This window comes from Sparassis crispa (assembly GCF_003851025.1).
Source record: "Sparassis crispa DNA, contig_000010F, whole genome shotgun sequence".
Taxonomy (NCBI): domain Eukaryota; kingdom Fungi; phylum Basidiomycota; class Agaricomycetes; order Polyporales; family Sparassidaceae; genus Sparassis; species Sparassis crispa.
The window spans coordinates 561,957-587,671 of record NW_020939758.1 but is presented as its reverse complement, the minus strand read 5'-3'; the positions used below and the strand labels follow the sequence as shown (position 1 = coordinate 587,671).

The following is a 25,715-nucleotide window of genomic DNA, read 5'->3' as shown; positions in this document are numbered from 1 at the left end:
CAGCGTTCTCGATCCCTTCAATATTATTCCTAACAGAATATCTCAGCACTTAATGACGGGCAGACGGGAGAAAAAAGGAGGAAGTACTCGAGCAGAAGATCGTCTGGAAACTCGCCGTAAACAGTGTCCGGAAATCGCATCGCACGGACTCATGGTCAAAGCTAACGTTCCACCTCATCTAGCTGGGATGCGCTTGATCAATAATCACGTCATAGCAGAATCAGAATTGAATGATTGCCCTTCGTCCAATATTCGTGTTTCGTGAATCAAGGGAGAGAAATGCAAGGCGCCGCGCATCAGCAAAAGCGGGAAATTTTTATGTAAGGTTACACCAGTTACATCGGGGTAGCAAGCGTTGTGTAAGTTACACAGGACTAGTAATATTTAAACCGATTTGTAATCAAAGTAAAGGTAGTAGAGGTCTATAAAGGAGATTACATAGAACAGAAATTGATACACAAGTTAGAACAAAAATACATGTCGACAAAGAGTTGTCGAGCAATGTAACCCAAGTCAAACGTTGCTCACCAAGTTACACAGTCGGAAGAACTCCCAGACGCCTACATATAATGTTGTAAGGAGCGGCTATTGGGCGTCTACTAGCGCTCTCCGCAGAACTCGCTCCGAGTTGCTCATCTTCATATTCAGGCCCCCGAATACCGCACCAAATGCAAGCATTAAGGCAAGGCTCTGGTCCAGGCCCTCACAGCGAAAAGATCCGAAGCTGTTTCGAGGCGACTCTGAGGCAAGTCTGAGGCTAATCTCGATGCATCGCGACTACCGTCCGCCCACCCTCACTCACATATAAATTTGCAGCCTCTGCCAGTTCAATGTGCATGCCAGGTGAGTGCCGTTACACGCGGCTAACTATATGCACAGGTCTACCGGGTTTGTTGTTGCGCGCTGCTTGGTTGGGCTCCGGTGGTTGGAATGACACGTGGTGCGTTCTATTTCAATCTCTATTATTTTATGTCTCTGGGCGAAAGTGTAGGTACGTTGATTTCTAGTGTTGGTTGTTACGGCGGTACGCGGGTGTTGGTGCGGTAAGTGGGCCTAACTTTTTGTTTGTTATGGCGACATGCGGGTGTTACTGCGGTAAGTGGGCGTTACGGCGGCACGCGGGTTTTCGTGCAGTAAGTAGGCCCAACTAGTTCTAATGTAGAGCACATCTTGTACCGCTGCAGTAATAATAATATGTTGACATAATTAATTTGGAATACTCCCACTTTTGAGAATTATAAAACCGATCTTAATGAATCGGTTTCGGTCTGTTTAGGACAGTCTGTGCCTGTGTGCTACAAGTGCGTAATAAATTTTGTAGGAAGTTATATGAGCTTCATAACCTGTAAAATGTTTCCAGAGTTTATAACTGATTATGCCAGTTGGCAACTCTGCAATCTGACTCAGGATTACAATGCAATGTATTCCTTGGTGAAAAAATTGCGCAAGTTACATGGAATTACACCTTTATAATCTCGTTGGAGAAAATTCCCGGTTTTGCTGATGGCGCGATACAAACGCGGTACCATCCAAGTGTCACAATGGCCACAGTCGTCACGTATGTCTAGCATTAAGGTCACAAACATGCTTTACTGTATTCCCGCACAGGAACTTCAAGTTATTACTCTCCAGTGCAATCGCCCCCCTCTTCCCGTGTCCGAAATCAAGCGAGAGCGAGAGCGCCTATTGAGGCGCAACAAGTATCTCATGGGTTTTCAGGCAAATTTCGGACGAAGTGATAGACCAAACAGGGCTTACGTAAACAATGCATCCAGTGGCATAATATACCGCTTCCGCTTGCGCGCTACCAACCAATCTCTCCGCAATATTTTCTCCCCGAATTCATGAATCCAGGATGAACGAGGTAACGAAGTTTTCTGATTTTCTGATTCGTCGTTGACCGGGTTTGCAGCCAACATACGGACGCAATAGACAATCCATCGCAGACCTAGAACAAGAACTGTACGATATATTCGAAAAGCACCCTCAATCGCATACAAACGACGATGGCGAACCCGTCATCCCAGGCAACTCGCTCGTCGACGTGCTCCGAAGTTTCTCGCAGAACCACGACGCGGTCGAGCTCATGAGCAAGGACGAGGAGGACATGCTCACCCAGCTCATCGAGGGCAACCCCGATCTCGCCGTCACGCCCCAGGTTCTCCTGCAGTTCATCGCCATGCGGACGACCACCGCCAGTGGTCAGCACAGCTCGGGGGGCTCGTCACCGCACAGCGCGGAGGAATACGACGACCGCGGACGATCGTTCGACCACGACGACTACGGTGGCCACTCGCGATCGTCCAGCAGGGACTCGGTCGGTACGTCCATCTACCGTCCGTCCTCGCGCGGGCCACCGGTTCCGCCCAAGACGCCGACGCGTGATTCGCCTTTCGACGGGTCACGACGACAGCGATCCACACCGCTTGGCAACGCAGCGCCGTCGAGCTGGACGCGCAGGCCACCGCCGTCGAGGCGCAAGAGCGACGCGGGTTCTCGCAGTCGCGCACTGAGTGATTCCGAGGTACGTAGACGCGTGTATCTGTCGTCTACACTTCTCACCTCGACGCGACCCCAACCGCAGTCCGTGCCCCCAACCGCGTTCGGCCGCACGCCGGGCCGCTCGCGCGCGCCTTCGAACCCCACCAGCCCGATGTCGACCCCTTCGGCGCTGCCGTACGGGGCCACATTCTCGCGGCCGCACTCGCGCGCACAGTCGCAGCCGCAGTCGCACTTTGAGGACTTCCCCAGCACGTCGTCGCCTGAGCGTGATCTCGAGTACCGGTCGCAGCAGCAGGCGCACAACCTGTTAGGTCTAATGTCGCCACCGCCGTCGGACCAGTCCGAGTCGTCGTTCGAGGACGAGTACGGGTTCACGGCACGCATCTCGTCGCTGCCGATGCCGCGTGCTGGCTCGGACGAAGATTCGGATTCGGACCGCGACGAAGACTCAGTGCTCGGGCTCGTGCTTGACCGGTCGGCAGCCTCATCTACCGTTTCGCTGGACCAACAGGAGCGACTAGAGGGATTGCAGCGGGCGAACGCGGAGCTTGGGCGGAAGCTGATTGAGGCGGAACGAACACTGCAGAACAGGCTGGCAGAGCACGAGCTGGAGCTGGAGGAGATGGAAAACAGGCTCGAAGAGATGAAGAGTGAGCTGGGTGCGACGAAGAGGGAGGAGAAGGAGCTCAGGTCAAAGGAGGTAAGTGTGGCTTTCATTTTGAATTTAGCACCTGGGTGACATTCGAATCGTGTAGCGCCAAAACTCCAGCCAGATCTCCGCGTTAGAGTCCGAGATTGCTAAACTGCAGAAGAGTCTGGAGACGGCCCGTGTGTCGTATCAGAGTCTGCAAAAGCAGTATCAAGAACAGTGCAGTACGGTACTTGAGCTGATACATCTCAACCTTACTGATATCATACACAGGTGAGTCCGAGCGGTACCGCAACGCGCTCCGTCGTAGAGATGAAGAGATCAAGGACTACCAGGATGCCGCAGCGCTGCAAACAATTGAGGCCAACAAGTTCGCACGCGAGCAGTCGAATTACGAAGAGCGGATCTCTATCTTGGAGAGTGACCTCGCCGTTGCCCAGCAAGCGCAGTCACAGCTTGACGAGCAGAAACAGGAGAATATGATGCTCAAGGAAACGATTGACCGTATGCGCTTTGACATGGACGAGTTGCGCAATACCGCAGGCAGCCACCTGCACCAGGGCAGCAGCGGGAGTTCAAGCGCGCACGGCACTCTGAGTAAGAGCCTTGGCGCAGAGCTGCTGGGCAAGCTCAGGTGGGAGATGGACGACCAGGAGAAGGAAGACTCAGAGGCATCTAGTGATCTTTCCCACCTTGAGGACGAAGATGAAACGGAGGGAGAGGATGTCGTCCAGACTATCATCACTCGTACGAAGAGGGTGAGTCCTACGTCCATTGTCTTGTTCTATTCTAAATCTGGCTCGATTTGTAGAAGGTGGCCAGCCGTGCCAAGACCATCGAGACGGTCAAAGTGGACGAGGTCAAGGAGTATTCCGACACCGCAATTCAGTACGACTTCTCAGGATTTTTCACGTCGTCTACGGTGCAGACGGACCCCGAGCTCAAGATCCTCACCGCGTCATTCAGCACCCAAACCGAGGATTTGCCAGTCGTGTCGATGTCTATCCAGACTGAGCCCGAGCCTGAGCTCAAAGCTGAGTTGGCGGTGGAGACCGTGAATATCGAGATCCAGACCGACGAGCCGGAACTGGAACCCTCCACTTCATCGGATGACGACGAGACATTGGCGTCATCTTCGTCGACGCTGCTGCCCCCTACGCCAAAGGCGCAGCACGACGAACTCCACCCTCATACGCATGACCTTCCACCGTCTTATAACCAAGTTGCTGGTGTAGACCGCGATGAGCTTGCCCTACGCGTCGCGAATGAGACCCTGAAGCAGTGGCACAAAGGCCTCAAGCTGCCTATTGAGCCCGTCGCAGGGGGTATCTCAGCGGATGCAGTCGAAGACTGGAGAGCCCTCAAGGAAGAACTTGGCGTCGAATGCACGGCAATCGACCGGATCGTCGAGGAGTCGGTGCAGAATGGCCCAGCTCGCTCTGCAAAGGAGGATCGTCCCCGTCCCCGCAAGAGCAGTAGGTTCTACAACATCTATAACACCTACGTGTACGGAAGAGGTGATCCGGACGGCTCGTCGTCTTCGTCGGGTGGCCAGATGCTGCTTTACATTGGTGCTTCGGCTGCTGTTGCGTTCCTTCTTGGTCAGGCTATGGCACCGCAGTACGTCATTCCCGGAGGAGCTACATACTACGACCGCGCTGCCTGGACGAGTTTCAACACCATGCAAGCTGCTGGTGAGGGGTTCCCTGGAGATAGTGCCGCTGTCTGGGGGTTCCTTGGCCGGCTTGGTGGAGGAGCAGCACGGACTCTGCGCGGCTGGCCGACGTAGCGCCTGCACCCCTGCACATGTTGTCAATATGTGCATATGGCATTGTTATTAAGGTATATTTCCAACTCATAATGTGCTACTATGCGTCCACTCTTTGATCTCTCTTTGCTCTATGTTATGCCGTTCGTTTTCCTTACTCCATGCTTCATTCTCGGTGTTTGTGATGATACCACTTATACCATTCTGGACCATCGCTCCCATGTATGTTACAGGTGTATAAGAAGCATGAGTATGCCCTCCTGTCGCGATCCAGCGACCAGGCTAATTCTATTTCAGTAAGACACAGAAAATAGCAATGAGTGGATGACAGACATGAAGTGATGATGATAGATAAAGAAATACGAGTGAAAGATGCGTAATACAAAAGACGTGATGCTCTAGGGAGGGAACTGGGAAGGTGTGCCGGCAAATGACCTGTCCGTATTCTATGAAGCGGCAGTAAAAAAATGTCCTCCACTTGATCATATACACTATATACAAACGATGGCGCGCTCCGTATGAGTGCTCTCTGAATTCCGTGGGGACGTGTCGCTAGGGGACGCGGATGCGGACGGTCGGCGTGTGCGCACTTCGAGCTGGAACTCCTCCTCGTCCTCGCTCTCGTCGTCTTCAGCCTGATACATCTGGCTCGTACTCGGCTGAAGCGCAACGTCATCGTAATCAACCTCCGACTGCGCGTCCGGATCGAAGATGCTCGAGTCGTCGTCATAGCTGTCTACGGAGTCAGACTCCGCGGTGAGGTGCCGATGGTTGTAAGGCATCTGTGAGAGCGGGCTCGTCGTCCGCAGACGTGTGGAGGACTGCCGCGACATATCTGGCACCGATTGGTCGTGCACAGGAGCGTGCTCGCCGATCTCGGCACGCTGGAGGATTGCCTGTGCAGCGGACCATGCGGGATTGGTAGTCGAATTGGTCGAGGACACGGTGCTGAGGAGGCCGCTCGGAATCGAAGGCACAGGGCTCTGCGCCACGCCTCCCGCGCCAAGCAGGAGCGTATCTTCATCCAGCGCATCGTCCGCGCGCTCACCGGAGTAGAGGCTCGTCATGTCCTCCGACGGCCGAGAATAGTTGTTTACCTCACCCCAGCTCGCTGCGCGCATGGGAGGCATTAGCGGACCGCTGGCGCTGCTCTGGCGCGACGTGATGTGGCTATTGAACGCGTCCTCGCTCCGACGCGCCATCCGCTCGCGCACCGCAGCGCCGCCGCTCCTGCTCCTGCGAACCGAAGGCGTCGCGCTGGCAATCGCATTGACGCCAGGGCTCGTGTTCGCGCTCGCATCCTGCGGCGACGCACCATACGGCGTGTGCTTGCCGCTCCGCCAGCCGCGCACCCATGACGAGATCGACATTCGGCTGCGCGGGCGCTCCTCTGACGCTAACCGCTGCTCGCCTATAGGACTGGTCGCCTGGCTGATAGACTGCGGAGAAGGCTGGGGCGAGCCCACACGGAAGCCCCGTACGGGCACCTGCAGCGTCATTTCCGGCACCTTGGAGGGAATCGATCCGCGGCGAGGCTTCGAGCCTGAGCCTTGGATTGCAGGCGTACTGCCGCCAGCCCACATGGACCAAGGCTCAAAGCCCTTCACAGCCGTTACGCTCACCTCCGTGCCAGACTGGTTGTGCGGGGCGTCGCGCGTGAGCTGCCGTTGCTTGCCCCTATCCTGCTGGATTGCTTGCTGGCGCTCAAGGCGGGATTGCGAGGGGCCGGCCACGGTGCTGCGGCGGGGAAGATGATGGACGTGGACATTAGGGGCGGAGCGCGTGCCGACGTCCTTGAACTCCTCTGGTTCCTCTACACGACGTGCTCCGCGTCTGAAGGAGCGCTGCGGCCGCACGTTGCGCAAGAGAATGGAAATACGGTTCGTGAGCAGCGCAGACCAGCGGAAGCGTACGGATGACATGGCAGAACTCGTCTCGTCGGCAGTTGGCTCGAGTGAGGACTGTCGATCCAGCGTAGTTTCGCGCAACCACTCTTGCGGGTTGGAGATGTCGCGCAAGATCCAAGGATCCTTCTGTGAAATAATAACCGCGTGAGGGGGGGAATGTGTGTTAGCCTTGAAGACTGACTTTGACTTCACTAAGCGTAATCCGCCTCTTCGCATCTTTCTCTAAGAGCCGCTGCAGGAGTTTGACCACAAGGTAGCCTTCCGTCTCCTCGCCCTTGGGTTGCGACTTCTGATGACGTCCACCTACCGGAATGAGATCGACGCCCATCGTGGCGGGCACGTCCCAGTCCTGTTTCCTGATCACCTGGTAGATGTCATACTCAACCAACGCCTGGAACGGCAAGTGGCCGAATAGGAGGCCATAGAGCGTTACGCCGAACGCCCAGACGTCGATTGCCTTCGTGATCGGGGGCTTCTTGCGCGTGGGCGAGAGGTACATCGTGCTCGAGGAGGCGGATTCGGACGTCGAGTCGCTCAGGATTTCCGGCGCAAGAAACATCGGCGTGCCCGCCGTCTTGGAGAGGTCCGAGTCGTCCATGAGGATAGGGTCCTGGTCGTCGGGGGAGAGCCCTCTGCCTGCAGCAGCGAGCCGCTGGGCATAGGAGAAGTGGGATACACCGAAGTCGGTGATCTTCACCGTGCGGCGGTCGGCGGACCACAGCAGGTTGGCCGGCTTAATGTCGCGGTGAATGATCCCTTGGTGATGCACTAAAACGAAGGCATGAATGATGAGAATGTTTGGCACACAGGACGAGGGGTGGATACTTACGGTACTCGAGACCCAGAATAACGTCGCGACAGATCCGCCTTGTCTGGTCAACGCGTAGCACTGGCTCATCCCCTTGTGTCCGCCATTTTATTTCGCCCCCGCCAAGATATTCCATGACTACACATGCAGTTAGCAACGCATAACGAACGACAGGGAGTGGAACAGAACGCGAGACAAAGCAGAACGGGTGTCATTTGACCCCAGCGGCCCAGCAAGACACAGGAGGCGAACACGCTCGCGGCGCAGTGAGACGCGAAATGAAGATGGACGGGAAGAAGCAGATGTAAAGAGACGTACCCATATAAATCCGGTCATTCAGTTTGTCATCAATGACCTCCAGCAAGCGCACAATGTGTGGATGGCAGCACTTCTTCATAATCGCAATCTCCTTGCGAATCTTGTGCTCCGTGCTGCCGAGCTGGTCCGTCAATGGAAGATGAGGCGAATTGGGGAGGTTTCGCTTCCTGAGCATGCTCATTCTATCCACCTTCTGGTTCTTTCGCTTTACGGCCTTGATAGCCTACAATTTGGCGCGGAATATAGACACTACATGCTGAGCACAGGGCAGGAAGATAGCACAGGACGGATCACGCACCACTTCCATGCCGTTCTTTGACGTGTCCCTGGCGAGATACACTTCTCCGTGTTGCCCCCTGCCGACGCGGTGGTCGAACTCATACTGGTTGATCATCCTGCGGTTGACTGAACGACTGTAAGACGACTTGATCTCGTGGGTCATGACCACGCCCTGGTTGAGAGGGTTTGGTGTGTGCGGGAGCACGTCGTTGCGCGTATTGGTGCTGGGACCAGGAACGGGCCCCGTATCGCGAATGTCGGGGCTGGCGGCGACGACGTCTGACATGGCGAGGATGGGCGCGTGGTTGCCAGGACGAGGAGATGGAGGGGAAAGAGAAGGAGATTATAGGGAAGGAGGACGGACTCCACAAGTGGAAGCCAGCCTAAGCTGGGCCCAGCGCTTGGCCCTCGGGTAATGATTAAACAGCCTCACATCATCACCCCTCAGATCTATCCACCACCTGGATCTGTCCGCCTCAAGCTCTCACTAGTAGCTTCTGCTGCTTAGACATCCTGCCCAACAAAATACACCACTATATTTCAAAAGCATACAGCGCAGTCCGACACTTCTCCCACACAATACATCCTGGAATCGATAGCGCGGAATTCGAACGTTCACACAACCACCTTCTTTACTTTCCCCCGCGTCCTCCCCTGCCCAAACCGTCCAAGACGGCACAACTTAGCGGCTGCACGTGCACTTGTCCTCTGGCTTGACGTCCTTCATCACCTGTTTAGGCGCGTGAGCAATGGAATCAATGATGGGGCACAGACCGGTGAACCAGTACGTCAAAATCAAATGCACCGCATACGGTGATATTACACATAGTGTGTGCACGCCCACCGTCCGAACCACATACGATGGAGGACAACAACCTTGGCCGCGAGGAACGTCATCAAGAGGCGTTGCAACACAGCCAGGGCTAGCGGCAGGCTCTCGTGCTCCCTACGAACATGAGAGACCGTCGCCTAGGCGAGATATTCCATCAGATAAGGAACAAAGAACATCCACTCACCGCCTCGACGTGCTGGCCACAGCCCTAGAGAGTAGACGTAATGTTAGAGACTTGTCCACATGAAAACGTCGGAGAAATGAAGGGAGCGAAGAAGACAGAAGAGCGAAGAGTGGCAAATTCCTCATGCTGACCGCTTCGCACGTGTGTAATATTTATTAACGGCCAGCAGATGCATTGAGGCATCGTGAAGGATAATATCAACACCCACCTTCCAGGTAGTCTTGCCGCAGGTGCCACACTTGACCAGGTAGCAGGTGTTTACGGGAGCAGATTGTTCAAATAAAGTCATCTGCAGACGGCAACATGTCAATTGGACCGCAAAGCAATCGGTGACAGCCTGGACATAAATCGCAGCACTCACGGCAGAGGAACGAAGTAGCTAGCACTTTGAGAGGATGCGTATATGCGGATACCGTACGTAGCGGTTGCGATCTTAGAATTATGATACGTCCGTCAGCGAAACGGTGTCCACCCGAGTAAGAAGCAGCGGTGTACCCTGGTAACATTAACGGCGAACCCAAGCCAGTCAATCAAGGTAGATGGAACGGGATCCAGAGCAAGTTACTTACACGAGCTGAAGCCGATGATGGGCGTGCGATACAGAGAGGGAGCAGTCACGCCATCACAGCGTGACTGTACATCTCATTACGTGTCAATCGGAGTTCGATCGATCTAGACATATGATTGGCTCCCCAGCAGAATGTTACCTCACCGTTATGTCGAATATCCACTTTCTTTCTCCAGCGCCCCCAACGGTCGCGGGATGATGAGTCCTTGCCGATCTCGGCTCCCTATATCACATACCACATGCCCTGCGAGCAGGAGACCCCTCTTACTCGCCTTCCGTAAGCGTAGTTGATTGGCACCACGACTAAAGACACCGGCGTTAGTACCGCAGGATCTGGCCAGAGAACAGATCCTTGCGCGTATGTGGTCAGGCCAGGCCACAAAATGAGTTGGCACTTGCGCGAAGGTGGACCGATATCGGTTTAATGAACGAACCAACCAGGACCCGCGCATACCGAGATTTGTGGGTTTGTGGTCATGGAAAGCGCTGTCATCAGTTTAGCTCTGGCGAGGAACTCACCCACTGCAATCTGTCCATCACGCAGTACGGCATCAGGTCGAGACAGAACATTGGTAGGCGTCCTTGGGAAGCCGCCGGATCGCGCGCCAACTTCCTGTCCCAGCTCTGAGGGGACAGGAGAAGACAGGCCTGGCACCCGCGCATGCGCCGCGAGCCGTCGGTGTCGATTTGAATTTTGCAGGAGTGATAAGCAGAGGGCAGCGCCCTAGCGATACCTGGAGTTATTCGGGTGAAGACATAGCAAGGCGCGACACGAACGCACCGCACGGTCACTAAGCAAGCACTAAGAATGTACACCGCAGTGACCATGCGGGCGACGTGGGAGCGGCTACACAATCGAGCAAGACGCACCCACCATGCCGGAGAGAAACCGTAAATCAAGGCAGGCTAGCTTGACAAGCACACATAGCCTGATACAGGCGCTACAAATCGCGCTTGGCGGAGGTTTCATTGACAATGTATGCCTAGATCGCAAACATATAGCAGCACAGGCCCTACCGAGCCTTTCACCTTCGGCTAGTTCGGACCAAACCGCTCACGGCTTCGACTGACTCAGGTGCGCTGTGACCCAGACGTCCGCGCATCCAGAATGACCTCGCGCAACCGCCGAAGCGCCTCGTCGACCTGATCAGGGGGGAGGGTGCTGAACGATGCGCGGACGTACGCGGTAGTGGCGCCGTTGGGTAGGAACGCTGTGCCAGGCAGAGCCAGCACACCCCTTTCGAGCGCCTTTGTCCGGATGATGTGGTTCGAGTCGTGTTCAACCGTCTTCGAGGCAGTGTTGGAGTCACCTAGAAGCAGTTTGAACCTGGATCGGTATCCTATCAGACGATGAGCAAATCTATTTTAAAAGGCACTTACCACACAAACATGCCCGCCTCGGGCGTGATCCATTCCGCTAGTCCCGCGAGGTGCCGCCGCATCGCGTCCTCAAAGACATCCCGCTGCTTACGATAGAATTGCGACACCTCTTCAATATGCTTCTTGAAGCCATCGTAACCCCAACATTGCAGAACTTTCAGCGCAATCATCTGCGTGAGTGATGATGGCTGCAAATTTGCAGTTGCGGTCTGCAGATTATAGAATCAACAAGTTAATTCAAGAATTGTTGGGAAGTGAGGCGTACATGTTTATCTATTGCTCTCACCAGAGGCTCAGGGCCAGACAGGAAGCCTACCCTCATTCCCGATGATATGACTTTAGAAAGACTATCGAAGCGAAGGACCCGGCCTACGTCCAGCTGATCTCGCTCTAATGCGAAATACGATGGCGGCCGTTCACCTTCTCCGTAGTAGAGGAAGTAGTAAGGATCATCTAACAGTATGGTGACGAAGTGAACTAATGAAGTAAGGCTTGGCATACCTTCCAGAATGAGGAAGCCATGTTCTCTAGATAGCTCTAACACTTCAAGGCGACGTTTACGACTCGCGGTCATCCCGGTCGGGTTGCAACCGTACTGAGACGTGAGACGTCAGGCTGACAGTCTCGCTGCCAAGATGGTGCACTCACGGGAACGGTATAAAGCACTCTCGGTTTCGGCCTGGATGCAGGCCAGCTCTCAAGAACCTTGCGGATCGATTGGGAGCAGATACCTTCTGCATCTGTCTCCACCTCTAGCTCCACATGAGTCAGGAAGTTATATGCGGCAAAATTGAATGGAAAGCACACCTATCATTTCGCAGTCTAATGATTGAAAAATAGGAATAACGCCTCTGCATCAGCATCAGAGACATATTTGCCTCGATATGCGCGAAATCCCTTCAAGGAACATACGCATAGACAGGCGCCTCGACGAGCACCGGATCTCCCTGATTCACCAGCGCAGCCACGGCCTACATATTGTCAGCAATCCCCTTCAACCATCGATCGCCTCACCGCATACCTTGTTGATCAGATCTTGTGACCCAGCACCAATGCTAACCTTCCACCCTTCTCCCTTCTGGCGCCCATGGTAGTAACTCTGCAAACCATACACCCACTCGCATAGGTCCGGAAGACCCGCAGTCGCAGTGTACTGCAAGGCAATCGCGAGATCGTCCACGCTGAGCTCAAGCTTCACGTCCTCAGAGGGTGACTGCGGGTCGCGCGTCGTGAACTGCAAGGAGGTGATGGGGAATGTGGTAGAGTTCGGCTTGCCTGCGAGCAGCGAGATTACACCGGGGAGGTCCTCCAGCGGAAAGAGGGATCTGACTGGCAACGGGTGAATTATTGTGCTCATCGATGACTTCATTGCAACTTACTTGGATCTGGCTTTCTGTTCTTCGCGACATGCGAGAGATATAGCTCGTAAAATTCCTCGGGGAGTACATTCAGTGCCTTGGATCCATTCGCCGCGGATTTAGAGTCCGGCACACTGGTACCGTCAGAATGTGTAACAGTGCCGTTCACTGCAGCGAAACCATTCGTGCTAGGAGACGCGGACACGATCATGGTGACGTGGTAACTTGCAAAGTGGGAAGTTAGACCTGGAGACCGAGTCAGAGAATGCAGGTGACCTTGGGAGATAGCGCATTCCAATCGCTCTAACCTTTATCATCCTTCTGCTCAACATGACGTACAAGGTCCGGCTTGACTCGTCTCTACTCGCGTCGTACCTTTGGTCCAATATTGCTGGATGTCCGAGTATCTCTTCTAATCAAGACAAACGCGCCGTGGGCGTAGATAGACGTTTACGTGGGAGACATTAAGATTTGTCGCGTTATGTCGCGTTATGTCGCGTTTCATGTCGTGCCAGCTGTTCAGACGAGTCTTAAAAAGTGGACTCGCAGTGAACAGTCAGATTTCAAGGTTCTACTTGGCTTCTACACTCTGCATTTCACCACCGAGAGCGTTACGGAGGCGTGAAGTAGCGTGAAGCTCCCAGAAAAAGGTGATGCGCACAGAAATCGACTTGATTCATGAACAATAATTCTGGGAGAGTTCCAGAGGAAGTGAGAAGTGAAGAAGATGTTTCCTGATTCTCTACGGCGCGCTCCATCATCAAATCCAAATTGAAGATGACAGGGGAACGGGGATGTGACTGGGATTGGCTAGATCGGATAAACGACCTTCCATGTGTGGGAGCTTGCCAGTGATGACATGTCACACTATTACATTTCTGAGAACTTCAGCCACTCCCGTGTTTGTGCTTGTATACAGAGCTGCAGTACTACCAAACTCTAATTTTCCAAATCCACACAACATCCTTCGGGCACTTCAAGACTTCAAGACCACCAGCAACGACAATGGCCTCTCGCCCTACCGTCAACGTCCGTTCCACAGCCGGAGGTGTGTCTGTGAAGCTGTTTCCCAAGTGGAAATTATCTGATCACAGAGGTCTTGATCATGTAGAGGCATCGAGCTCTCTACCCCTCCCTGCGGTCCTAACCGCTCCCATCAGGCTCGATGTCGTCCAACAGGTGCACAGTAAGTGGTACGTTACTTAAGCAAGCTCGGTTGCTCATAATCGTACCAGAGAGCATCGCGAAGAACAAGAGGCAGGCGTACGCTGTGAGCGAGAAGGCTGGTCACCAAACCAGTGCCGAGTCTTGGGGTACCGGTCGTGCTGTTGCGCGTATCCCTCGTGTCGGTGGTGGAGGCACACACCGTTCTGGGCAGGTGAGCATTCTCCAAGATAGGCTTTGCAGGGCGTCCGGCTGATCGTGAAATCTGTCAGGCTGCCTTCGGCAACATGTGCCGTGGAGGTCGCATGTTCGCGCCCACCAAGACCTGGCGCAAGTGGCACGTCAAAGTCAACCAGAACCAGCGCCGCTTTGCTGTTGTCTCTGCCCTCGCTGCATCAGCACTTCCCTCTCTCGTTCTGGCCCGTGGTCACCGCATTGAGGAGATCGAAGAAGTCCCTCTCGTCGTCTCGTCCACGATCGAGTCCTTCGCCAAGACCAAGGAAGCCGTCGCCCTCCTCAAGTCGCTGAAGGCGTATGCCGATGTTGTTAAGGTCTCGAACTCGCGCAAGCTGCGCGCCGGCAAGGGCAAGATGCGCGGCCGTCGTCATCGCCAGCGCCGAGGCCCCCTCGTTGTTTACAACGAGGACAATGGTATCGTCAAGGCATTTAGGAACTTGCCGGGTGTCGAGCTGGTGAATGTCAGGAGACTGAACCTCCTCCAGCTCGCTCCTGGTGGTCACCTTGGCCGCTTCATCATCTGGACCGAGGGTGCCTTCGGCCTCCTCGACGAGGTATTCGGTACCTTCGACAAGACCTCTGTCTACAAGAAGGATTACACGTATGTTTTGCTGCGTAGTTGGCCTCGTATCCTTGGGTGCTCATGCATGTCTAGTCTGCCCTTCGCCAAGATCACCAACCCCGACGTCACACGCTTGATCAACAGCGACGAGATCCAGTCGGTAGTGCGCCCCGCCAATGCTAAGCACCAAAAGCGCCCCTGGATGCAGCACAAGAACCCCCTCGTCAACAAGAGTGTTCTCTTCCGCTTGAATCCCTATGCGAAGACACTCCGCAAGCAGGAGCTCCGTAAGTGGTCTCTCGTGTGATTATTGTACATTCGATGGATCCTCAATCTTTTCATAGTCAAGCAGGAGCGCGCGAAGGAGCAGAAGGAGAAGAAAGGCAAGGCGCCCAAGGCTGCCGGCGAGGCCTTCTTGAAGACCCTCTTTGCTCCGTAAACGCTAGTTTCGTGGAGGAGATCAATATGGAGTGCGGTTTACTATGCGTGCAGTCTGAGTTCTACTATGATTTACGCCATTTTCTCACGTCCATGTCTTATATGACAATCATAGTGTAAAAAAATTCGCTGCGATTCCTGAGAGATCAGGTCGGAGCACTTCGTGAGTGATCTGAGATGCGGTAGCCCTAAGTGCCCGACAGCAGTGAAGGTGAGTGTCGTCCCAGCGGTCCCTGCGCATTTTTTCTAGACGTTTCAGGTGCAACTGTGAATTGAGGTGAGTGACTGAGTCTCGGTTCGCTTCATGAAGTGAAGTTCATCTATCAGACAAGGAAAATTGGAAATCACTACAGGTTCCTAAATGACTGGGCCCGAAATCTCTTTGCATGCATCTCAAGCCATTTGCATTATTCTCACAGAGTAATAATATCCTTCATCTATCTGCAGATTCAACATAGGGGGCTTGCGTTCATTGGAAATGTCATGCGTAAGTTACAAAAACAAACGTAGCGGATTTCACGGGAAACAAACATGAGGCCGACGCCCTTCGAATTCACGCCGTCACATATAATTGTGCGACGAGTATATCCCCTGCGGGATTGTCCACGGAGCCGAGTATGACGTTCCGTGGGTTTTTCCTTGCGGGTTCCATCAGCCAATTCTTGTCCACACATTCTTCAGGCGGGATGCCCTGTTGCCTTCTAGTCAGTAAAATTATCCCTGCTTCGACTATAACCGGAGTGACTGACGTTCAAAAATTCTATGTAGTGGCGCGCCACCATCTGTCCTAGTTGGGATTTCTTAATGGGCCGGCCGTCCGGACGGATGACTTGAATCTCTTGGAATTTCTCATGAAGATAGCCAGGCCACTGCAAACACGGTCAGTGTTGCGTTGGCGACAGTAAGGAGCTACCAACATGGAGCAGTAGCCTCATCGTACCCCCTCTCGCAGTGAGTAGCACGGGATCGAACCCGCCTTTGATCGGCATATCACATACGAGCTCGTCCAGCGACATCTCAGGCCCCAGTACTGTACGGCCATTCCGGATGAAGACGATGTTTTCCGCCGGGCACCAGGGGGCAGGTGCGGCATCCACATTGGGCAGCGGGACGAAGTGCCGGAAGGGAAGAGCAGGAGTATCCTCCTTCACGTGTGGCTCTTCGATAGGTCGCGGGCAGTGTTCAACCAGGACCGCTGAGGTACTTGCAAACATGTCGGGGGAAGCAGTATGATTTACTGCAGGTTTTGGCCTGACAACATCGCTCTTTTTATACCCTAGCGTTAGCCTCTCGAGTTTCCTTTCGCAGCTGGCTTTTTCGTCCAAAGCGGGCAGAGGTCGCAGAACAATACGAGCTGCAGCTAAGTATGTAGAAGGTCAATTGTGGTTTCGACACGTTGGATGCGCGTGCTGTGAGTAAAGCGACCGAGGTGTCCAACTCTTGTCGGTTGCAAGTAACGCATCAAGCGTTCGGCTTATCTGTGTTGTTGCTGAAGCTACCAAGCATCAGACGTCGCACTAGCAAGCGGGCTGTTGCTCTCGTAGCGAGTTTTGGCTACACGATGGGGCTGTTGTTGCCGATTCATTTCTTGTGTCACCATCAATCTCGGTTTCCTTTCCTGTTCTTAGTACAGGTATTGTTGCAGACTTTCCCAGCTGCAAGAGAACACGCCCTCCTTCGGGGACTGTACTGTGACCAAAGACTGCTGAATATTGCAAAATGACCATCCGTGGCGTTTATGTGCCTTTGCCATCTCACTTCAAGCTCCCCGAGATGTCTGGTGTGTTATCGATATACTTACAATAATCACCTTCTGCTTGTTTCCTGACTACGAGTGCATGCGCAGTGTTGTGCCGACCTAGGTCATGACGATTTTGACTGGTCATGACCGTTTGACTCGTTTCAAGGTCAACGCGTGACTTGACCCTCTGCGGTTGCCAGCGCGACGCTCGCTATTCATGACCTCATTATTCGGAGAACTGGCGGAGCGGTCTCTTGTACAGTACTTGTAGTTATACAATATGAGATGTGCTCTGAGTTGAAGCCCAATGATTCCGGGTTACTGGTGTGCAAGTCTCCGGCCGACATGAACAATAATACAGCTGAATAACTTTGGCCCTGCTATCCAAGTAGCAGGCACTTGTATTAATTCAGGCTGGTGCAACAACACCATGTTCTGCCACTTTCTGGACACAGCCAATGGACAAAATTCATGCTCAAATTGTGCTCTGCCTCAGAGTTTGGCAGAAAGCCGTGACTTCGAAACCGCAAATTTATCCGCAGAGACCCGATGCTTGGATCCAGGTCACGCCTTGACCATTTGACCTAGGTCAAATAATGGTCAAATCAAGTCATGACCAAAAGTGGTCAAATGGTCATGACCGTTGACTTGACCTCGCACAACACTGTGCATGCGTACACTTGAATGTTCAAACATAATCATGAATATTATGTGACTTCTATGTCGACATGTCCTAAGCCCACTGGCGCGAAGGCGGATATCGTATTGTAAACATTGTAAACAAGCACTGGCCTACCGCTGTGTACTCCTCCTCTATGCGGAGAGTGATGTCTCGATTCAAGAGATAATCATATCGCGTGTCTGTGTCTCGATAGCCATTTTCCATCTTCCCGCATGTAGGCATCAGTTGAATGGGCGGCGATGAATTTGCAAACGCATTACTGTGGACATACATACGTTCTCCGAAGTAAGTGTGTACCCCATAGTTCATTGACTTTCGAAATCATCAGCATTTCCTGCCATGAAAGCACCTATATTCATACCCCCCCACCACTCATCCCACGACACATACTGGACATTGTTGTCGAACCACGCTTTGTCTTTGCTCGCGAGGTCGCTACAGCGGAACGCCAAAAGGCTTTCAATAGAAGGAATTGTATCGTCGAGGTCGTCCCAATCGGCGAAACCAGACTTGGCGTGCTCCTCTCGGTGCGCCTGCACCATTCTCTGGAGATTCTCACTGGTGAACGAGGTGGAGTATGCTACGACCAGGGATGTCATTCTGGGACATAGCCACTCTCCAATGCTCACTTCCTCAGAGAGCTGTTGCAGGACATGGCCATTGAAGTTGGAGCACTGAATGACGAACAGCGTGTTGTCACCATCCCAGTCCTCCAGCAATATACGAATACCCGAGTCTGGAGAAAGATTGCACAGGTTCAGCTTCGTGCACCCGCCCATATGAATGGGTTCCGTGAGTTCGCACCAGACGAAGGTCAGATAAATAAACCGGGGGTAATTCGCGGCACGATAGAATGAGGAGAGTGAGGAGACATGCATTCCTTGGAAGTGCATGCGCTCGATGTCGAGCTGTTGGTCGTCATCTAGCCCTCGCCCCTCCGACGAGCAGTCCAGGTCAAGATACATGAGTTCAAGGTTCGTGAGATTCTGTAGGCGGTACAGGCAGTGCATGAGATGGTGGATGAAGAAGGGCTTGCTGTCGACCATGTAGTGGGAGATGGTCAGGGTTGTGATAGACGCCAGTGACTTCGGAGATAAGAGATATGCATCCCGAAAAATGTGTCCGCTCGTGATGAGTTCATTCAACGCAGGAGTTTGGAAGTTCTCAGCAAGGGGGTCTATTGTATTCCTTCGTGCGGGCTGATCGAGTTTAGACTCCGGCTGAAGCCTTGTTAGAGTAGCTGCATTACCACACAAATCCAACCCGGGGCAAGGGAGTGAAACTGCACGGTCGACGACGATGCGCAACTTTCGCCAGCGCCCAATATGAGGGAGGAGCAGCTTCATGATCTCTGCTACACTAGATTTCTCCGAGATGTCGATGGAGCTAAGGCTCTGGGGGTGACGAACGATGTACATGTCGATAGGCGGTGTTCGCGACAAGGTGAGATAAGAACTGACCTTGCATAGAGGTGTGGGATGTGAACCAATGACAATAACAAGGCGAGTCCAAAAGAGGGATACACAACTTATCGCTTCTCTCTACAGGCGGCATACAGCGATGATCGCTTCTGGAAAGAGCGACGGGGAGAAGAGATCCTTGTCTTCGCGCCATTCGTAGGCAGGCCTTCCTCGAGATATTCGAGGTGGCCGTGTCCTTCATCATCCTCTAAATATCTTGCAGCATAGTTGCCAATCTTGTGAGCATTGAAATATACCATCTTATCTTGAATATGGCGATAAGTACGTCCAAGGGCAGGTCATTGATGTAATGGCGAGCATTAACGGGTTCTCCGGCACGAGTAGGTAGCCAGATAGCTATTTCTTTGTTTGCGATGTTTACGATATGATATCCGCCTTCGCCTTAGAGGCTTTAGACATGTTCTCGACCTGCGCCATGAATTTGTGATCACCACAGGGTACGTCTGTAGCCAAGTGAGTCCACCCCAATGCAATCATTCAGCACAACTAAGCGACACGCACCGCGGTTGTTGATGTTAGTGTGAGCTTACAGCCGTTTTCATATTGGTGCGAAATCGCAAAAAAATACCAAGGGCCTCTCAGCCACTGCAGCCAAAAGGCTGCGGCCACCAAGGCAAGTTTTTCTGAATGTTGTCACGTGAGCTCAAGTTTAATCGTGGAAGTTGTCGCCGCGGCCACAAACTTGAAGAGGTGACGAGGTGACAAGTTAACCTGTTAAGGTCCATCGTAGAAGGCAGGTAGGTAGGAGATTACGCTCATAGTGAGAAAATTATAGTGGATATGGAGATCGGCCAGACGCGGATCGATTCCTTTGCATTACACACGAAGCTCTCTGGTTGTTTGAATATTTGAACAAGGTTTGGTCAAACAATTCACGATGCCCACCTTGAACTTGATGAATTTCATTTACTGACGCTGATCTAAACCTGCAGAGCGGTCTCCAACGCTCACTGCCTCGAGCAATCGGGCGTAGGATTAATATTTTTCTGCACAATCGGAACCCGAGATCTGTTCGATAACATGCCTCGTCAACGTCACGGACCTCCTGACGGTGGTCCGGACTAAAATACTGCTTCTCAGTGGTGCCGTGAGTACGGAAAGATATAGGTGAGCTTACTCAGATGCATCGTGACGTGCGCTCCCGGCGGCGAGAAGTGTTTAGAGAATTCCCAGCGGCGAGATAGGATTTGATCATTCATGGTCTATCGGATCTGTATCTGCTCGGGATGGCGTAAGGCTCATTCACGTACAATCCACCGTGAGCTTCTCCACGGCGACTTACGCACAGGCCAAGTCCGTTTTGAAAGCGTCGCTCACTGGATTTGTCACTGGCGCGGAAACCCAGTCCGAACACCAACTAGGATGCTCGCGATCCGTAAACGTAGGCACGGCAAAATATCACCATTTTAATGACATTTACACTTCAACCTTACAGAAGCTAGATGTAGCATTCAGAAGTCCGGAGACGATCTCTATACACTTCCTTGATGTCACATATTGTCAGCCGAATCGTGATTATGGGGGTGAGGACTGGACGTAATGACCCTTAAAAGTAGGTGAAATGGATGATACTAACAAAGCAGCTGAACACGCGAACGACTTTAGCCTGCGAGTAGGCGATATTGTTATCTCTCTGGGACGGGTGGCTGACATACCCAAAGCAGGTTCCTTGCATCGAGCCGCCATTCTGGCTTAAGCCGGTGAACTCTCACCACCTAATTCGCCGGTCATTCGCACACAGAGTTTATGTAAATGCATTTCACGAGTGTGGCGGGAACTGCTCAAGGGAACGGTCGCCTTTGTCGTGGTGACGATGACGCTACCGATGTAGTAGTCACGACCGAGTCCACTGTTGTCGGTACGATGACAAAGACTTTCGAGGTGCGCGTCGCGATGATTGTCGATGTCGTAGCATCTGGCACTTCACGTGTGCGGGCGGGTAATGGTGGTCGTTCCCGGAGCTGAACAGACGAAGTCAGTTATGAGCGATGAGTCTGGAGAGAAGCGGACGTACACGGAACTTGGAGGTGACATTTGAGGCAAGAAGAAGTGCGGCGAAAGGAAATACCTATACTATGAGTCCATCCGTCAAGCTTTGTGTGCTCATTAGCTATTATCATATGGGCGGAAGTCATTGAGGCTGATTGGTCGCAACTGAAGATTATACAATGACATTTACTCTATCGAGCGATTCAAGGTACGGATAAGTAGTGAAAACGTTCATACTTTTAGATCCTCGTGTTGGATCAGGTATGGAGCCTTCATAAAATTTTTATCTTTCATTGATCCAGGAGAGGATGAGCAATTCTAATCACATTTCTAATAAGATTTTCAAGCGAGAATTTGATTCAGAAGAGGTATGCACGAGGTCGAGTTACGGCACGAGATTGTGGTCAGAACTAAAACTTATGCGTACATGTTTGGGCTCAACTGGAGAAAATAGTCATTTAATCAATACATGTAAACTCTATGGACGATAACGATACAATAGTAGAACAGGTCTTGAGGAGCCTACACGATCACGGTAGTCGTAGTGGTAGTCGGCGTCACAGTCGTAGTCGACGTGGTACTAGTGAACGTTGTGGTAGTCGGGGTGGTAGACGTCGTATAAGAAGTTGCGGTGACCGTAGTGGTGGTGTCGTACGTCACGGTATTGATACGGTTGATAAACGTCACCGTCGTAGTGGACGTCACGGCAGGGCTCGCTACATAATGGTTAGACTATGAAGGAAAAACCATGAAGTGGCTGCGTACCAAGCGCCGCGGAGCAGGCGGCAAGGACAGCAGCGAGCGGAAGAGTGCTGAAGAACATCATCTTGTTTGGATCGAGTTTATAGTGGGTGTTATGTGAGGATGTGTGGACGATGAACAGAAGTCGAGTTGATGGTTTCTGGGCGTCGTCAAACTGCACTTTATACTTGGATCTCCTGGCTCACGTCCTACTTGGATATTCTGCCTTTACCGCGGACAGGCGGGAGCTCAGGCCATCCGCAAGCCTACCCGCCGCGGAAAAGATGTGCGTGCGGAAGTAAGTCGAACTCAACCCGCGCGGCATTTGTTGGAACGTCCAAATGAGGCCTTCCGCCCTACGCATGTCGGATATGGCGTCACTCCGTCGGAACAGCCCAGCTAAGAGTATTCGTTTCTCCACTATTTTGATCAAGCTTGACAATATATGTTTGCGAAAATTTTCATAACTGGAACCTACCGACTCTCAGAGAGTAGGCGTGCTTCACGCTAAAGATAATGGTAACACAGAGTACGAAATATTAAAAAAGGTACGCACCGGTACAAATTAGGTTCCGCGCGCCGCTCGGAAGCACATGTATTCATGACGTTTACCGCGATGGACTCCGCGAGTACGGGCAAGGATAGTAGGGTTGAGAAGAGACGTGGTAATCTTACTCCATGTGGCGGACAGCGGATGCAAGACCGAGAGAACCGGACTGCATTGCGGAGGCAACGGGGTAACTCGAGGAGGATACTGACCGTGAATATCGCATGGTCTGCCTGAAAAGTCGTTGGAGTAGGTGAATTTTAGCGAAAGAATACAAGGAATTGAATGCAATAAACAACATAACATTCAAATGCGGATACAGTGCAGTGCGGGCATGTCCTGAATCAAATCCCTCGTTCTCAGGTCTGCGAGCGGGCTATCGTTAACCGGGTACTCTCTTGCCGCATAGTCAAGGTCATATTCCTCGTCGAAGCGCACCTGGTCCCCAGCTAGTTCGGCTGCGCTTCTAGCATTGCCGCTTGACGAGAGGCGTAGAGTGGTCGAGTAAATTGTATCGAAATGCCGCTTTAGACCCGAGGAACTCTTAACAAGGTTCCTTCAGCCAGCGACAGGCCACGGGATGCTGCGAGGTAGGAATTATGGGATTTCCGTGACATATTGGAGGCAGTGAAATGGCTGCGACGACGTATAGTGTGGGACCTTTCCCGATCTGGCGATGAACGTCTTGAATAAGCAGGCGAGAAACTTGTTTCTGCCACGCCTCGTATACGCCCATAGCTCGAAACCCCAACCGGCCCGCTATGACGACAAGGCAAAAAAAAAAACAAGGCGGTCCACCTGGCGAGTCAGACTAACCAAATCTGCGATCACGACAAGAAACGGCGGAGCTTCGTGGAAAGTGGATCTACACGACGACGGAACTGATCAGCAAGGGAACCACCCTCCACTCTCCTTGTTCGTCCAAATCCGGAGTGACAATCCGCATCCCTGTGACGACACATGGTCCATCTCCAAGAGGAGAGAACGAGAGCAACTCTCTGCCTTAATGGGAATGCAAGCAAGTCAACGGAAGGACTCGCAGGCAGGCAGAGACATGCAGATTAATAGATTTGAGGAGAGCTATTAGAAGATTACTTAAAGACATGCAGAGGAGGAGGAACATCATTGTCGGCGGACGCGACTGGACGTCACGGTGGCCGCATCGATAATCATATTTCAAATTACAAGCTTCCTTCCATATCCGCTCATAGTTCAATCAAATTTCGCGTAAGGCTGAGGCAGCAACATCCAGTCATGGCAGGGATAATTTTCAAATAGACCAATAGCAAAACAAATTGGATCATACACAAGAATTTACGATGCGGCGGATGACTAGTAAGTTGCTACTGGCCGATCCTCCTGGATAATAAGGGAACACTATCACGCAGAACGCACGATATCGGATGACCTGCGAAGCATGTACACTAAGACTTCATGCAGAAAAAATTGGCAAAGTAAACGGGAAGAAAGACAAACCACACAGCAGTACTCGAGTCGTTGATCGAAAGCTACAGGTGATCGATCTGAGGGCTGCCGGGACGATCAGGACCCCCGACAATTGGGGAGGATCCCTGAGCCGATTTCGGACAAATTTTGGACATTTGGGAGCACCATCCCTGATTTTTCACGGACAAATCAAGGGGTCAACCCATGGATAGCCTGAGGTTTTTCACGGACAAATGTACCGGACATCATGGATGCCTGATCCCCCTCCGGACAAGTTCAACTCCGGCCGGAGGCCGGCATCGGGACGGAAGGGGGCTTGGACAGGCTCAGGCTTACCATCTTCAAAGGGCCATGTCTAGATGCTGTCTAGTCGGCCTCGGAAACAGACATGCTGCTTCCAAGTTCATAGTTGACAACCTTGCATAAGTGTCTTCCTGATGACAACTCACTAAGGACAGTAGAAAGTGATTTGCAATGTCACTCTCATAGTAGTCTTGAATTCTATATAGACACTTCAAGCATGGCTGTAAAAGTTAGTTATACTATCACTTGATACCAGATTTCTCCTGATCCGTCCTCAACAATATGCAACCTGCCAACAGGAATGACATGCCTGATAAGAGTCAGAATGAATCAGCCCATCCTTCATCCTTGCAGTTTGGAAGGCTGTTCTGAAAATTGGAGCCTCCCGAGGCCTGGTTCGTGAATACGGACAAAATTAGAGCCTCCTGAGGCCTGATCCGGGAGCCCGGACATTTCTGCAATGAACGGATGCCTGGTCCAAAACCCGGACAAATTTCACCTCCGAGGGCCGGAGGCCTGGTTTTTTGCGGACATTTCAGGCCAAAAACCGGCTTCTACCAACGGACATTTTTGGCCCCTCAGGATCAGGCATTTCCGCCAATTGTCGGGGGTCCTGGACGATCGTGCTATGCTCGGGGTTGATAGCACCGCCGCTTCGAATCGAGATGCCCACAACAGGGAGGTGAAGGTCCGTCGATTCGCGGGAACGCGGATAATGACGACCACCGTCGGTCCTGTCATCGGAAGGAAGACATTGGACACCATCAACATCATCGACTGCAAAGGGGGGTATGTCGCATTGAGCTCGCTGCCAGAGGACGGGATAAACCAATGGAGCGGCTGGCGGATGCGGCAGGCGGATAGCGAGTAACCTATGACCCTTTGGACCAATGGGGTACGGATACAAATTTTGCCGCTGCGAATCTGTGCGACCGCCCTGCGAGAGCGTAGCGGGATCACCCAATAAAGAAACGGAACTTCGGATACTGCTGGAAAGCATTGGTAGAGTAGCGGCTGGTGTCCGCCTCCGTCATTCTTCCCACTCCCTCCGCGTCCATGCAGCGTCATTCGCAGAAGACGCTAATGGCACCGTCAAAAGGTATATAAGCCTTATGAAATTTGACAAAAAATTATCACTCAACACACATCACACACGCACTTATTCTACGCCTCCTCGCCTATTATTCATCATGTACTTCAGCAAGAGTATCATCGCGGCGGTCGTCCTCGTGGCTTCTGGTGTCAACGCCGGTAAGTCTGATAATAGCAAACTGCACCTTGCGCTCACCTGCTGTTTCTGTTATTAGTTTACGTCTACACCACTGTCTTCGTAACGAGCACGCGAACGATCGATGTGCAGTCTATTACCACCACTCCGGTGACGAGCACCCGTACCTCCACGATTACCTCGTCCGCGACCTCCACCGATGTGTTAACGTCGACTTCGGTGAAGACGATCACTACCACCACCACTCCGGGACATTAGACGATTTGCATGGAGAGCCAAATATAGCGAGTCGCGCACACTTTAGATGCCTTTGTCTTCCTCTCTACGCTCGTATGACTGTATCTATCTGAAATTATTCGATCGCGGCGGGATTTTTTTAGATGCGATTGTCAGTGCAAGATTGATAAATGATAATATTCGTGGCGCATATCCTTATGTCAACAGTTTATTCGGTCAGACACTGGAATTGAGTGTTGCAGCCGCATCGGCATCACGGAGGTATTCCTAAATAAGCTTGTGATAACTTCTAAGCAGACAACGAAGTCTGCAACCGCATGTACCATTTGAGCCCAAGAGGTTGATAACTTATCTCTCGTACCACAT

At 52.4% G+C, this 25,715-nt stretch overlaps 10 protein-coding genes across 10 annotated transcripts; 3 read left to right on the top strand and 7 right to left on the bottom strand.

The window, feature by feature from the left end:
* Positions 1-1,855: 1,855 nt before the first annotated feature.
* On the top strand, positions 1,856-4,940 carry SCP_1201860 (predicted protein; the record flags this gene model as incomplete). Its single annotated transcript, XM_027763072.1, has 6 exons — positions 1,856-1,864; positions 1,913-2,524; positions 2,585-3,202; positions 3,258-3,375; positions 3,425-3,909; positions 3,963-4,940. 6 exons carry the CDS (start codon positions 1,856-1,858, stop codon positions 4,938-4,940), a joined length of 2,820 nt encoding a protein of 939 aa, XP_027618873.1.
* A 470-nt stretch (positions 4,941-5,410) lies between these two features.
* SCP_1201850 (Serine/threonine-protein kinase ssp1) lies at positions 5,411-8,517 on the bottom strand (the record flags this gene model as incomplete). The annotated part of the gene is made up of 5 exons (XM_027763071.1): positions 5,411-6,952; positions 7,008-7,594; positions 7,656-7,772; positions 7,953-8,175; positions 8,251-8,517. The coding sequence occupies 5 exons, from the start codon at positions 8,515-8,517 to the stop codon at positions 5,411-5,413; spliced, it is 2,736 nt and encodes a 911-aa protein (XP_027618872.1).
* Positions 8,518-8,913: 396 nt separating this feature from the next.
* Positions 8,914-9,536, bottom strand: SCP_1201840 (hypothetical protein; the record flags this gene model as incomplete). Its single annotated transcript, XM_027763070.1, has 3 exons — positions 8,914-8,961; positions 9,248-9,271; positions 9,456-9,536. The coding sequence occupies 3 exons, from the start codon at positions 9,534-9,536 to the stop codon at positions 8,914-8,916; spliced, it is 153 nt and encodes a 50-aa protein (XP_027618871.1).
* Positions 9,537-10,886: 1,350 nt separating this feature from the next.
* Positions 10,887-12,764, bottom strand: SCP_1201830 (Aminotransferase tdiD; the record flags this gene model as incomplete). Its single annotated transcript, XM_027763069.1, has 9 exons — positions 10,887-11,142; positions 11,196-11,404; positions 11,461-11,648; positions 11,697-11,790; positions 11,844-11,947; positions 12,003-12,046; positions 12,108-12,166; positions 12,217-12,524; positions 12,575-12,764. The coding sequence occupies 9 exons, from the start codon at positions 12,762-12,764 to the stop codon at positions 10,887-10,889; spliced, it is 1,452 nt and encodes a 483-aa protein (XP_027618870.1).
* A 794-nt stretch (positions 12,765-13,558) lies between these two features.
* SCP_1201820 (60S ribosomal protein L4-A) lies at positions 13,559-14,955 on the top strand (the record flags this gene model as incomplete). The annotated part of the gene is made up of 6 exons (XM_027763068.1): positions 13,559-13,601; positions 13,665-13,739; positions 13,789-13,931; positions 13,990-14,555; positions 14,610-14,803; positions 14,861-14,955. The coding sequence occupies 6 exons, from the start codon at positions 13,559-13,561 to the stop codon at positions 14,953-14,955; spliced, it is 1,116 nt and encodes a 371-aa protein (XP_027618869.1).
* A 552-nt stretch (positions 14,956-15,507) lies between these two features.
* On the bottom strand, positions 15,508-16,168 carry SCP_1201810 (hypothetical protein; the record flags this gene model as incomplete). The annotated part of the gene is made up of 3 exons (XM_027763067.1): positions 15,508-15,645; positions 15,704-15,823; positions 15,872-16,168. 3 exons carry the CDS (start codon positions 16,166-16,168, stop codon positions 15,508-15,510), a joined length of 555 nt encoding a protein of 184 aa, XP_027618868.1.
* Positions 16,169-17,682: 1,514 nt separating this feature from the next.
* Positions 17,683-18,723, bottom strand: SCP_1201800 (predicted protein; the record flags this gene model as incomplete). The annotated part of the gene is made up of 1 exon (XM_027763066.1): positions 17,683-18,723. The coding sequence occupies one exon, from the start codon at positions 18,721-18,723 to the stop codon at positions 17,683-17,685; it is 1,041 nt and encodes a 346-aa protein (XP_027618867.1).
* A 2,646-nt stretch (positions 18,724-21,369) lies between these two features.
* Positions 21,370-21,673, bottom strand: SCP_1201790 (hypothetical protein; the record flags this gene model as incomplete). The annotated part of the gene is made up of 2 exons (XM_027763065.1): positions 21,370-21,563; positions 21,613-21,673. 2 exons carry the CDS (start codon positions 21,671-21,673, stop codon positions 21,370-21,372), a joined length of 255 nt encoding a protein of 84 aa, XP_027618866.1.
* A 2,746-nt stretch (positions 21,674-24,419) lies between these two features.
* SCP_1201780 (hypothetical protein) lies at positions 24,420-24,884 on the bottom strand (the record flags this gene model as incomplete). Its single annotated transcript, XM_027763064.1, has 1 exon — positions 24,420-24,884. The coding sequence occupies one exon, from the start codon at positions 24,882-24,884 to the stop codon at positions 24,420-24,422; it is 465 nt and encodes a 154-aa protein (XP_027618865.1).
* Positions 24,885-25,074: 190 nt separating this feature from the next.
* Positions 25,075-25,370, top strand: SCP_1201770 (hypothetical protein; the record flags this gene model as incomplete). The annotated part of the gene is made up of 2 exons (XM_027763063.1): positions 25,075-25,135; positions 25,192-25,370. 2 exons carry the CDS (start codon positions 25,075-25,077, stop codon positions 25,368-25,370), a joined length of 240 nt encoding a protein of 79 aa, XP_027618864.1.
* Between the last annotated feature and the right edge of the window lie 345 nt (positions 25,371-25,715).